General features: G+C 44.2%; 1 protein-coding gene across 1 annotated transcript in view; it reads left to right on the forward strand.

Moving 5' to 3' along the window:
* LOC117640435 overlaps positions 1 to 14184 on the forward strand; it is a 44874-nt gene extending 30690 nt beyond the window's left edge. The window contains exons 14-15 of the mRNA XM_034376939.1: positions 13368 to 13576; positions 13624 to 14184. Coding sequence (XP_034232830.1) covers positions 13368 to 13576; positions 13624 to 14184 — 770 coding nt within the window. The remainder of the gene's footprint in view (positions 1 to 13367; positions 13577 to 13623) is intronic.
* The last annotated feature ends 563 nt before the right edge of the window (positions 14185 to 14747 follow it).

Genomic DNA, 14747 nt, shown 5'->3' on the forward strand with positions numbered 1-14747 from the left:
ACGCTGCCTCAGAGTGGAGGGGGGACGTCTGCGCATGCGCAGAAGTGGTTTTGGTTCTTACTTTTGTTCTTTGACTTCCGGGCCAGGGATTCGTTAAAATACCCTATTGCGCTCGTCCGGAAGCAATTTCTTCTCCCAATTTTTGACCACCAGTTGATTGAACTTTTGCGTGTTTTGATTGCAACAGGCTCCTCTACTAACGTCGCCTTGGTGAAATACAAGAAATGAACCCTTTTAGCTGTGCCGGGAAACCATTCTTAACAAAACTGCCATTATTTTTGCACGGACACTGACTTAGGGTGCCTTAAGATACCTGTTTCTCTACCAATGTTTATCAACACTCTCAGACTGCTGTTGACTTTTTGTCCTTTGTTAAAGAGTATTTTACACAGCAATAAAAAGTACTATATTTCCTCAATACCTATGTAAGATTTTGTTCGTTACATTGACTTTAAGTCAATTTGCCGTTGACAAAGAGTCAATACGCAATTGACTTCAAAAATAGTCAATAATTGATAACAATTTAGTCTTTGTAGTGAACAATATTGTACATGGTTACAATGGATATACTACATATTATTGCTGCTTTAAAAACTACGTAAGCAAAGGACAACAAGCTAGGGCCCGCCCTTCCGGGGGCCGGCCCAGCTTGGCCTGCCGGCGGCCTTTTCTCGGGCCTTCGGCCCTCGCATCAGACCCAACTTGGCCAGTCGAAGGCCCGGTCGCATCACACACACCGTGAGCGGGTAAAGCAAAGTTATCGATGTACCATCGTGACTTAGGCCCGCCCTTCTATTCACAATAGGGTGGGTCGAAAATCCCAGAATTAAACGGCGTATGGTTTTGTTTGCAGTTGACCATATTAGAAAAGAGATCCCACAATGCTGGGGTCTGGTGACGTCACCTTCCATCTCTTGGGAGGCTCCAAACTTGGGTCTAATAGTGAATAACAGGAAAAGTAGCGATATACATCGGCAACTTTGGCCCGTCCCGTACATTAAAAAACGTACGAATTTCGCCTATGTTTGACCCTGACGGGAATTAAACCTGAGTCTGGGGCAAAAACAAATGTCGTTTTCGTCATCAGCACCCTCGAAAACATCAAAAACAATGCAAAAACTCGAATAAAAAGAATGTTCAAAAAATACTCCGCTGGGATTTGAACCCGGGTCCGAAGTTCTCCGATTCGCTCGAAACTGGCACCATTGGTTTTCTCTCGTCGCCCCGATTCCAAAAATACCCCTACATGCCCTCCTAGCTGCATCCGTTGCCGAGATCCTCCTCGACCCCATGTAGACCATGATGCACCTGCAGCAGCACCCCCGGGGCTCGGATCGGATTTGCTGCCACCGGGCGGTTCTTAGGGTCACCCAAGGAGGCTGCATACCAAATTTGGTCAAGATCGGACCACGGGAAGTCCTCGGACGGACGGACGGACGAACGAACGGACGCACAGCAGGGATCATACTATATGCCCGTCCCTCCGTCATTTTTTTTACAAAAAGTAAACGGGACGGGCCAAAAATGGCACTTTTGGCCACTTTTGGCCCTACAGGGACCAAACCATGGATCGCCCAGGATGCGGCTATCTCGCGATGGGTGCGGAATATGTTCCTTTATATAAGTCTGGGCGATGTGGCTCAACATCTTGGTTAAGCCCGGGCACTTGTTTTAACGCTAAAACAAAGTTGCAAAACACTAAAAATTGGATTTAAGGGTCTACTGTTTGCTCAAAGGTCCCATATACTTACATGCATGGAAAGGGCTCAAAAAATGCAATTTTTTGGTATATATAACTTTGTGATCGGACGAAAATTGTTGCCAGGGCGAAACTTTACACATTTCTGCAAAAGCTCAAAAACACTAAAAACAGATCTTTAGGAGAATATGTATTGCCTGTGAATCCAATATGATCATACAGTTTGAAAGATCTAAAAAAAATGCAAAATTTTGGTATATTAAGTTTTGTGATTGGACAAAAACTCGAATAGTTGCAAGATAATTAACAAGCAGAGCGAAGCAAAGCCCTTGTTGGCTGAGCGATAGCGAAGCCTGTTACTCCAGTGCGGTTGAAAAGTTTTGTCTGTCTGTCTGTCTGTGTGTGTGTCTGAGTGTGTGTGTGTGTGTGTGTGTGTGTACACTACTCCTCCTGAACGGCTCGGCCGATCTAGCTGAGATTTCGCAGGGTTATTAGGCATGTTCTTGGCTCGGCACACGCGAAATTTCACCATCCTAGCTCAACTGGTTCAGTTTTTGGCCCGCCCTTCTATTTTAAAAATAGGGGGAGGGCCTATGCATTTGCCTTTGTGTCTGTTGTGTTTGTTGGTTTGTTGTTGTTGGCGTCTGTGTACAAGGAAGGAGTTGAGCTAGAGTAACCGTTTTGGAGGGTACTTCAGGAGTACCGTCCAAAAAAATAATCCGGTGGTGCAAATCCCGTCCGGGTCGCACAAGGGCTGCTGCAGGTGCATCATGGTTTACATGAGCGGGAGGGGGATTTCCGCCATTATTGGTGCTAGCAGGGCACATAGGGGTATTTTTGGAATCGGGGCGACGAGACAAGATGAATGGACCTGGTCCCGACCCCATCGGCCGCTTTTACAAGTTGGCCAGATCAGGATCTTCAAAAAAGGGGGTCGACCGACTAAAAAAATTTATTGCAGATTTCGATTGGTCTCAGCAAGACCTTTTCAACGAGGGGTCGGAAAGGGGGTCCAGGAGCCCGACTTCGTCTATTAGTCACATCAGGATCTTCAAAAAAGGGGGTCGACCGACTGAAAATTTTTACTTAAGTTTTCGATAGGTCTTGGCAAGACCTCTTCAACGAGGGGTTGGAAGGGGGGTCCAGGAGCCCGCCTTCATGAGTTATGGGAAAAAGTGCGACGGACTCGTTTTGCGCTCCTGCTGTGCCTCTATTGCAAGGAGTTGCAGTAGCATGGCAAATATGGGTATTTTCGGAATGAGGGCGAAGAGACAAATGAAACGGGCATATTCTAAGGACAGTTGGAGTAAAAAGTGTAAGGACCGAGGGGGAAATCACTCCTAAAACCTGCGACCCGACTATTACGCCTATAACGCTTTATTGCGCCTCAAAATATTGGGATTTAGTTGAAAACAGACCAAAACCCCCTAAAATAGATAAAATTTTGAGAATTTCGGCTAGTACGCTACTATTACGCACACTATTACGTGTGCTATTACGGACACAGTGACCCGACTATTACGCGAGTGCTTCCCCCTCGGTAAGGACTATTGCATATTGTGAATAGAAGGGCGGGCCTAAGTCACGATGGTACATCGATAACTTTGCTTACCCCGCTCACGGTGTGTGTGATGCGAGCGGGCCGAAGGCCCGGGCCTTCGACTGGCCAAGTTGGGTCTGATGCGAGGGCCGAAGGCCCGAGAAAAGGCCGCCCGCAGGCCAAGCTGGGCCGGCCCCCTGTCGAACCGAGTTGCCGGCGCAGCGAAGCGGAGCTGGCAACTCGGTTCGACGGAAGGGCGGGCCCTAGCTTGTTACAGCCGAAAAACACATAAAAACGGCGATAAATCGAGTTTTCTGTCGGTAGACCTCTCCTGTCTGGATGAAAGGGGGGTCTGGGGGCGGAGCCCCCTAGCCACGACAAGTTGAAAAGTTACAAGGGTCAAGATCGTGTAATTTGTAGATGAAGCACCTCTATGTAGAATGAAGGGGGTCTTGGGAGCGGAGCCCCCCAGTAAGGGGTATTGAAATGCACGCTTTTTTGATTTTCATACCGGCCCAACCGGAAAATTGTTTTTTCATCTATTTAATTAGCCTACGCCAAAACTGAGACCGGTCGAACAGGACCTAGGGGTCGCCAATGTTTTTTTTAAGGTTCAATTTCGACACTGTTTTGCTAAATTCCGAGAATTTTCGTGTTGTGGGTTCCCAGGTCGACCGGTCTAGACCGAGCACCCCAGACTCGTTTTTGTCTCTTTCTACTTAGTACGGGGAGTAAAATGAGAGCTCGTGGGGTCCGATCGGACATGTTTGGGAAAATTAGTAACGTTGTTTTGGTGAAAAAAATGCCTTTTTTAGCGTTTTAAAAGTTTGGAATTTTTTAGCTGTTTTGTGTCTGCACCAAACGAATCGTCCTGAACGTCATATTATAGAAAAAAGTCTCAGCTTTCGAATGCCGTATCGGGAAATGCTCTACGACCTTTCGTTAAGGAGATACAGGCGTTAAACGAATAACATGTCACTCAAAATGTCAATTTAATTAGTGATTTTTATCAGTGGAGTGCTTCCTTTTTCATTGCTACCTTAACAGTTTGTAAAGATTTCGCATACTTTGAGCCTCGGCGTCAGCAACTGCGATAGCGAGGAGGCGGGGGTGGGGATCGAGGCGCGGTGGATGTGCACACTGTAGGTAGCTCGGCCCAGGCGGCACAGGTGAGACTGCAGGTGGTGGGGGAAAGCAGCCAGTGGTGGGGGATGCTGGCTTCTCGGTAGCACACGTGCTGCGTCTCGCTCCGGTCCGGCCCGCCACGCGTGCGCTTTAGTGTCAGCTGACAGTGTAGGCGTTGCCGTCAAACGGGCCAGGCGTCTTGATGTCCGCCATTAAGACGACTGGCCCCTTGGACGGCAACGCTACACTGTCAGCTGACACTGAGCGGAGCGGACCAGGCTGAGCGGACCGGAGCGAGACGCAGCACGTGTGCTACCGAGAAGCCAGCATCCCCCCACCACTGGCTGCTTTCCCCCACCACCTGCAGTCTCACCTGTGCCGCCTGTGCCGAGCTACCTACAGTGTGCACGTCCACCGCGCCTCGATCCCCACCCCCGCCTCCTCGCTGTCGCAGTTGCTGACGCCCAGGCTCAAAGTATGCGAAATCTTTACAAACTGTTAAGGTAGCAATGAAAAAGGAAGCACTCCACTGATAAAAATCACTAATTAAATTGACATTTTGAGTGACATGTTATTCGTTTAACGCCTGTATCTCCTTAACGAAAGGTCGTAGAGCATTTCCCGATACGGCATTCGAAAGCTGAGACTTTTTTCTATAATATGACGTTCAGGACGATTCGTTTGGTGCAGACACAAAACAGCTAAAAAATTCCAAACTTTTAAAACGCTAAAAAAAGGCATTTTTTTCACCAAAACAACGTTACTAATTTTCCCAAACATGTCCGATCGGACCCCACGAGCTCTCATTTTACTCCCCGTACTAAGTAGAAAGAGACAAAAACGAGTCTGGGGTGCTCGGTCTAGACCGGTCGATCTGGGAACCCACAACACGAAAATTCTCGGAATTTAGCAAAACAGTGTCGAAATTGAACCTTAAAAAAACATTGGCGACCCCTAGGTCCTGTTCGACCGGTCTCAGTTTTGGCGTAGGCTAATTAAATACATGAAAAAACAATTTTCCGGTTGGGCCTTAATGAAAATCAAAAAAGCGTGCATTTCAATACCCCTTACCCCCCAGCATGCAACAGTTCAGAAGTAACTGATGATGGAGAAGCATTGTCTGCCGAAGGCAGCCTAGCGCCGCAGGCCAAGGTAGGTACGCCAGGCGCGGATTGGAGAAACAGGCAGCGACACATCGCGAAGCCTGTTACGACAAGACGCGGTCTGGCGTAAACCTACCTTGTTAGGCAAGAGATGGCACGACGAACGTTTACACTTTCTTCTATAATTAACAACAAATCAATCAACCTGAACCTGAAGTTTCAATGAATGAAGAGTTTGACACAGCCATAGTTGATACTGTTGGCTCTGGAAGTGTTCAGACACTTAGAGGAACTCATGGAGGACCTGTCTGATTCAGACAAAATTGATACTGCTGTCTCGGATAGTTTTCAGACACGCTCAGAAGTACCCATGGAGGACCTGTCTGATTCAGACAAAATTGATTCTGGTGTCTCTGATGGTCAACATCAAACCAAAGTCCCTTTTGTCCCCAATGTAAGAATTTTATGTTACCAATAGTTTTATTCAGGTACGTGAAGGTAGCCCGCCCACTAACAGCCTGCAACAAATTTCCTTCTGCAATCGTTAGTATATTGTTAGTACATGATTGTAGACCCAATGCGGCCGTTAGTATACACACCCAAGTGCATTTTAAAAAAATACCCAAAAGGCGGGCCACATTCACATGTTCAGTTACTTCCAAAAAAACGTGCCAAAAGAGAAAACGTCCTAAAATCGTTAGTAGACGTTAGTAGAGGCCATCTCGTCACTATCAACATCATTCACTATCACCACGGCCGCAGTCTTGCACCCGCGAGGCCGGGCCAGGTTCCAAAAAGCAAATGCTGATCAAATAACACTAAAGACGTGCTTGTTCCGTTCAATTGCGTTAGTAGACGTTAGTAGAGGCAGGGGGCGGTAACACTACAAAGCAGGAGTGAGGCGAAGCTCTCGCTTCGTGCAAGGGTTACGGACTTCTTCGAGATTATTCAAAATAGGCCATTGTTTTCAAAACGCTTTGCACAGATCGAAAGAGCACAAAATTTAGGGTGCATTAGACGCATTGACCTTCCCAGAACTCCCAATTTTACTTAGTACAAAAGAGAAAAACGCGGAAATCTTTACACAAAGATGGCGCCCCTGGGGTTTTTTCCTTAATTATTAGACTTATTGTCTTTTTCGGTGTTTTCACTTTGATTTTGTGAGGGCTGAAGTGGCACTTAAGGGATTGCCAATGAGTCTAATGCACCCTTTATGTGCTGCTCTTTCGATATGTGCAAAGCGATTTGCAAACAATGGCCTAGTTTGAATCTCGAAAAAGTCCGTGACCCCTGCACGGAGCAAGATCGGAGCGAGAGCTTCGCCTCACTGCCGCTTTGGGGTGTTGCCGCCCCCTGGTAGAGGCCATATGGTCACTATCAACATCATCACTAACACACCGTTCGTAGTATTGCTTAAGCGAGGCTGGGCCAGGTTCCAAAAAGCAAATACCGATCGAAAAACACCAACGAAGTGTTTGTTCCGTCCAACAGCGTTAGTAGACGTTAGTAGAGGCCATATTGTCACTATCAACATCATCACTAACACAATGTTCGTAGTATTGCTTAAGGGGGCACACCAGTGAAAATGCAGAGGTTTCGAAAAACGATCATTTTGAGAAAAGCAACCAACGTATTCGATTGATATTTTATTCTTGGCTTAAGATTACGTCAAAGAAAAGAAAAATCAGTATGAGAGGGCAAGGTGGCGATGGCAAGATGGAGCGCCAGTGCACTGCATTTTTCTGCGGCCTTGCTTCACTCCTGCCACGATTCTGCCTCTCTGGATTGAGCCTCGAGCACGGGACTTGAAAATTTCTCAACAGGACACATGTGGCTATGGTCTGAACCACGGGCATGCAAAAAGAATGATTTTGAATATGTGTTTTCAGAAGGCAAAATTAAAAACAAATTTTTTAACCAATATTTTCACGCTTTCATGGCTGCAGCTCACGTCCTTTTTATGGGATGGCCATTTCCGAGGTTCAGACCATAGACGCAAGTTTAACGAACATTTTGCCGCAAACCGCATTCAATTATCTTGAATTTTGCGCCCGTGAGAGTGGCACAAAGGTAGAAAAAAGGTGTTTCGAGAAAAAGCCCTTTAAGTGGAAAAATAGATTTGACGTGTTTTTTTCGGATTATAAATGCTCCTTTTGACGTATTTTAGTTCCGTTTGCGCCAAAATGTTCCTCTTTTCAACTGTGTTTGGGTGGTTCAGGGGTTTTGTAATTGAACTTCGGGTGAAAAACTTGAACGTTAGCAATTGGTCTAAAATATGCAAAAAAAATTCCTTTTTAGCATTTTTAAAATGTGCACAAGCCAAAGTAATTGGAATTTTGCGGTGGGGTTTGCGGCGTTCGACTCGGGATTAATAGCTGAAAAATAAGATAAAATAAAAAAAAAGGCCAAAATTTGACGATTTTCACTGGTGTGCCCCCTTAAGCGAGGCCGGGCTAGGTTCCAAAAAGCTAATCCCGATCAAATAACACCAACAAAGTCTTTGTTCCGTTCAATTGCGTTAGTAGACGTTAGTAGAGGCCATATGGTCACTATCAACATCATCGCTAACGCAGAGATCGTGGTATAGCTTAAGCGCGGCTGGGCCAGGTTCCAAAAAAGCAAATACTGATCAAATAACACCAAGGACGTGGTCACTATCAACATTATCACTAACACAGAGAACGTGGTATTGCTTAAGCGAGGCTGAACCAGGTTCCAATAAGGTAATACCGATCAAATAACACAAACGAAGTGTTTGTTCCCTTCAATTGCGTTAGTAGACGTTAGTAGAGGCCATATGGTCACTATCAACATCATCACTAACACATCGTCCGTAGTATTGATTTAGCGAGGCTGGGCCAGGTTCCAAAAAGCAAATACCGATCGAAAAACACAAACGAAGTGTTTTTTTCTTCCGAAAGCGTTAGTAGACGTTAGTAGAGGCCATATTGTCACATTCAACATCGTCACTAACACAGAACGTGGTATTGCTTAAGCGAGGCTGGGCCAGGTTCCAATAAGGTAATACCGATCAAATAACACAAACGAAGTGTTGGTTCTATTCAATTGCGTAAGTAGACGTTAGTAGAGGCCATATGGTCACTTTCACCATGACTTCTAACACACAGTACGTGGAATTGCTTTAGCGAGGCTGGGCCAGGTTTCAAAAAGCAAATACCAATCAAATGACATTTACTTAGTGTTTGTTCTGTTCAATAGCGTAAGTAGACGTTAGTAGAGGCTATATGGTCGCTTTCACCATGACTACTAACACAGAGAACGTGGTATTGCTTTAGTGAGGCTGGGCCAGGTTCCAAAATGCTAATACCGATCAAATAACACCAACAAAGTGTTTGTTCTGTTCAATTGCGTTAGTAGACGTTGGTAGAGGCCATATGGTCACTATCAACATCATCACTAACGCAGAGAACGTGGTATTGTGGTGATTGGGAGGTGGTTTCTGGTGTCTAGACTGAGGGAACCAGGAGTAGGCCGGAGACGTGTTTATTCACACAGAGCTCGAGTACAACTGGCACCGAAGCGCCCGCGTTAACAACCGTTGTCAAGGCCCGGTTCGACACTCTGCGCATGCGCGACCGCTGGACTGCCAATAGCGGTGCTGACTGCGCATAGCCACTGGCTCTAACTCTACAGTATTGCTTAAGCGCGGCTGGGCCAGGTTCCATAAAGCAAATACTGATCAAAGAACACCAACGAAGTGTTTGTTCCGTTCGATTGCGTTAGTAGACGTTAGTAGAGGCCATATAGTCACTATCAAAATCATCACTAACACACCGTTCGTAGTGTTGCTTTAGCGAGGCTGGGCCAGGTTCCAAAAAGCAAATACCGATCAAATGACACAATTAAAGTGTTTGTCCCGTTTAATAGCGTTAGTAGAGGCCATATGGTCACTTTCAACATCACTACTAACACACAGAACGTGGTATTGCTTTAGCGAGGCTGGGCCAGGTTCCAGAAAGCAAATACCAATCGAATGACATGTACTTAGTGTTTGTTCTGTTCAATTGCGTTAGTAGACGTTAGTAGAGCCCATATGGTCACTTACAACAAGGTAGGTTTACGCCAGACCGCGTTTTGTCGTAACTGGCTTCGCGATATCTCGCGGCCTGTTCCTCCAATCCGGGCCTAGCGTACCTACCTTGGCCTGCGGCGCTAGCCTGCCTTCGGCAGGCATTGGCTTGTCCATCGTCGGTTACTTCTTAGGTGTTGTATGCTGGGGGGCCCCGCCCCCCAGACCCCCCTTAATTAGAGTTGCTTCATCTACAGATAACACGATTGACCCTTGTAACTTTTTAACTTGTCGAGGCTGGGGGGCTCCGCCCCCCAGACCCCCCTTTCTTCAAGACAGAGGTGACATACCTGCAGAAAAAATCGAATTTTCGCCGTTTTTAGGTGTTTTTCGGCTATAAAAACTGAACCAGTTGAGCTAGGATGGTGAAATTTCGCGTGTGCCGAGCCAAGAACATACCTAATAAGCCTGCAAAATCTCAGCCAGATCAGCTGAGCCGTTCAGGAGGAGTAGTGTACACACACACACACACGGACACACAGACAGACAAAACTTTTCAACCGCACTGGAGTAACGGGCTTCGCTATCGCTCAGCCAATAAATGTTAGTTGCTGCAGTACATTGCAGCATCCTTGATTTTCCGTACTTATACTGTTTTCAACCTTAGAAGTCCTTCCACTCCTTTTATCCGCTTTCGGCCAGTCCTCTCTCCTGCGTTGTTGACACGGTCGCCCACTTCAATATTTCATCATTCTGGCAATAAAAAAGATAAAAAACAATTATTAGAAAAATACGATAATACCTGAGAAAAAACCATTTGAAGTAAGAATTCCTAACAAACAATAATTTGCATAATTTGTTTTAATAGTGACCATATGGCCTCAACTAACGTCTACTAACGCAATTGAACGGAACAAACACGTCTTTGGTGTTATTTGATCAGTATTTGCTTTTTGGAACCTGGCCCAGCCTTACTAAAGCAATACCACGTTCTCTGTGTTAGTGATGATGTTGATGGTGACCATATGGCGTCTACTAACGTGTACTAACGCTTTTGAACGGAACAAACACCTAAATAATGTCGTTTGATTGGTATTTGCTTTTTGGAACCTGGCCCAGCCATGCAAAAGCAATACTACGAACGGTGTGATAGTGATGATGATGATGTAGTGACCATATGGCCTCTACTAACGTCTACTAACGCAATTGAACGGAACAAACACTTCGTTGGTGTTATTTGATCGGGATTAGCTTTCTGAAACCTGGCCCAACCTCGCTTAAGCAATACTACGAACATTGTGTTAGTGATGATGTTGATAGTGACAATATGGCCTCTACTAACGTCTACTAACGCTTTTGGACGGAAAAAACACTTCGTTGGTGTTTTGCGATCGGTATTTGCTTTTTGGATCCTGGCCCAGCCTCGCTTAAGCAATACTACGAACGGTGTGTTAGTGATGATGTTGATAGTGATTATAAGGCCTCTACTAACGTCTACTATCGCAATTAAACGGAACAAACACTTCGATGGTGTCATTTGATTAGTATTAGCTTTTTGGAACCTGGCCCAGCCTCACTAAAGCAATACCACGTTCTCTGTGTTAGTGATGATGTTGATAGTGACCATATGGCCTCTACTAACGTCTACTAACGCTTTTGGACGGAAAAAACACTTCGTTGGTGTTATTTGATCGGGATTAGCTTTTTGGAACCTGGCCCAGCCTCGCTTAAGCAATACTACGAACATTGTGTTAGTGGTTATGTTGATAGTGACAATATGGCCTCTACTAACGTCTACTAACGCTTTTGGACAGAAAAAACACTTCGTCGGTGTTATCCGATCGGTATTTGCTTTTTGGAACCTAGCCCAGCCTGGCTTAAGCAATACTACGAACGGTGTGTTAGTGATGATCTTGATAGTGACCATAAGGCCTCTACTAACGTCTACTAACGCAATTAAACGGAACAAACACTTCGATAGTGTTATTTGATCAGTATTTGCTTTTTGTAACCTGGCCCAGCCTCGCTTAATTAATACCACGTTCTCTGTGTTAGTGATGATGTTGATAGTGACCATATGGCCTGTACTAACGTCTACTAACGCTTTTGGACAGAAAAAACACTTCGTTGGTGTTTTGCGATCGGTATTTGCTTTTTGGAACCTGGCCCAGCCTCGCTTAAGCAATACTACGAACGGTGTGTTAGTGATGATGTTGATAGTGACCATATGGCCTCTACTAACGCCTACTAACGCAATTGAACGGAACAAACACTTCGAGGGTGTTATTTGATCAGTATTAGCTGTTTGGAACCTGGCCCAGCCTCACTAAAGCAATACCACGTTCTCTGTGTTAGTGATGATGTTGATAGTGACCATATAGCCTCTACTAACGTCTACTAACGTCTACTAACGCAATTCAACGGAACAAACACGCCTTTAGTGTTATTTGATCAGTATTTGCTTTTTGGAACCTGGCCCGGACTCGCTGGTGCAAGACTGCGGCCGTGGTGATAGTGAATGATGTTGATAGTGACGAGGTGGCCTCTACTAACGTGTACTAACGATTTTAGGACGTTTTCTCTTTTGGCACGTTCTTTTGGAAGTAACTGAACATGTGAATGTGGCCCGCCTTTTGGGTATTTTTTTAAAACGCACTTGGGTGTGTATACTAACGGCCGCATTGGGTCTACAATCATGTACTAACGATATACTAACGATTGCAGAAGGAAATTTGTTGCAGGCTGTGTGTGGGCGGGCTACCTTCGCGTCTTCGCGTGCATTTCAACGTAAACTGATGTTCTGGACATTTTTCACTTCTTTGGCTCATATGCAATAAAGCGTGGCATCACCGAGACATGGGACCCAACAAATTTATTTTGTCGTTGCTTTTCAGAAAAAAAGTCACTAAAATATCAGAAATTTTAACATTTTCTTGAAATTTTATTGACATGCTGTCTTAAAAACACAGCTTATGGTTTTGTAATGGTCCCAGTATCTTACTAATGCCACGGTTTATCAATTATGAACCAAAGAAGTGAAAAATGCCCAGAACATCAGTTTACGTTGAAATACTTTGCGTAGGAGAATTTTTCAAGTTATGACTGGAAATAGCAGAAAATTCCTCTTCGACTGGGTTGGGGGCTAGGTATTGCTCTCCAAACTTCAAATTTAACTATTTACTATGAAATACTTAAAATTTACAATGAATATTGATAATGGGACTCAATTTGGAGAAAGTAAGATTTTCAGTAGAACCTCCCCTTAACTGATAGGCTATGTCAATCCTAACCTCACTTTTTTCAATTTTAGAGGAAAGCATAGAATAACTCGCTTTAAAATGCATTTCGAGCTGTGTAAATGTATTGGAATAAAACAGCAGATGATTCGAGAAATAATGCAAGCATTTAACAGCAAAAACTTCTTAAATTCTTGTTTTTATACGGGTCTGTTACGAATCACCCCAAATGCCTGTTACGCAAGAAATCCGTCCCTAACTATCACTGGACAAAGTAAAAGCAACTTATGCCACGTGTTTACATTGTAAAGGGGTCACGCTTCAAGGCCCCAACGGTACTTCGATGGTGATTCATACCTGGGGAGCCTCAGACAGAAACTTCCTAGAACTCAAAATAAAAGATTTGCCTGTTTGCCGAAATTTCGGTGTACTCTATATTTCAGACCCCCTCCGAAACTATACCTGAGCACCGATCACATCCGCTTCGATTGTTCAAGGACCCTGTACTTGAAGCGAAAGAGGGGCCATACTCAGATTTTCCTCTGCTCCCTCCACTTAAATTAATAAACGCATTTGTTACGAATCACCCCTGTTACAAATCGCCCCATACTCCCTTACACTACTAAAAATCTAGCATCAGGAGACTCAAGACCGCTCTTCTTCATCCTGGACCCTCCTCATTTGCTTAAAACTCTTAGAAATGCACTTGCTAATTCATTCTCACATAAGAAGTCTCGTAAGTTATGGAAGAACCACCAGTATATGTCCTGGAAGGTGATTGAAGCACTGTATGAAGCTACTAAGAGTCAAAAGTTTCGATCTCATAAACTGACAAAGGCACATGTAAAACTGACAAGCTCAGTTGTATGACTGTTCTTTATGCAACCCAGACATTCAGTAATTCAGTTGCAAGGTGCATTGAAGATATGGCCCATCATGAAGCATTCAAGTTACTGGACACCTCAGAGCTGGTTAAATTCATCAGACTTTCGAACAGATTCTTTGACTGTGTGAATGGGAAGGATGATGGTGCGGAGAAGAAAAATCCAGACAAGACAGCTTTCACAGACCCAAATGATGCAAGATTAGACTTTTTGGAGAATGAATATTTGGGTTATTTTGAGGAGTGGAAGCTTGACGTACTAAATAGGCCTGGCATTTACACTGATGCAGAAAGAAGCCGTATGATAGTGAGTCACCAAGCTTTGGGTGCACTTGAAATTACTGTGAAAGGTATTGCAGGGGCCATTCGTTACATGCTGACTGTAGCTAAGGCTCCCTCTGTCAGTGCTCGTGTGTTCAACCAGGATCCCTGGGAACAATATTTTAGTATGATCCGGCGGAAGCAAGGTGACAACAGAAATCCTCTACTGGGTGATTTTCTTCACACTAGGCTAAATATTCATGCACAAGGCCATGTTTCCTTACCATCTAAAAAAAGGAAATACTGAAGTTCAGAAGAGGAAGGATTTTGAAGTAGACTCAACACCTTTGCCCTCCAGAAAGGTTCCAAGAAGATCAGAATGTGCTGTTTTTTGTTTATTTTTTGCCTTTTTGTCTTGTCATATTTTTCTGCTGATTTTTACTTGTCAGTGGTTGATATGTGCTGTGTTCTTGATTTATTTTTTTTGTTTTTGCTTCTTATTACATTTTTGTAGTTTTGTTTTGTGCTGGTCAGTAACTGAGCTCAATGATGGCAATGTTCGATATTACTTTGGAGAAATAGTTACCGAAGACTCAATGAGAGAAATATTATACTTTATTGCTCCTTATGATCCTGGAGTAAACTGACAATAGTTTAAGGTAGTTGTTGATTGAAACAATAAACTAATTGGACTACAACTTTTTTAAAAGCAGTATATTATTTCTAAAATAAAAATATTCATGATATCAATATAATCATTGACACTTATAAAAAGAAACAACAAAAAGAATTATTTTTTTCAACCAAAGAAACCACAAGCACACAAACAGACAAAACTCTTTGATTTCTTTAGCAGCATCACACTTCTTT

Source organism: Thrips palmi, unplaced genomic scaffold (assembly GCF_012932325.1).
Source record: "Thrips palmi isolate BJ-2018 unplaced genomic scaffold, TpBJ-2018v1 HiC_scaffold_12, whole genome shotgun sequence".
Taxonomy (NCBI): Eukaryota; Metazoa; Arthropoda; class Insecta; order Thysanoptera; family Thripidae; genus Thrips; species Thrips palmi.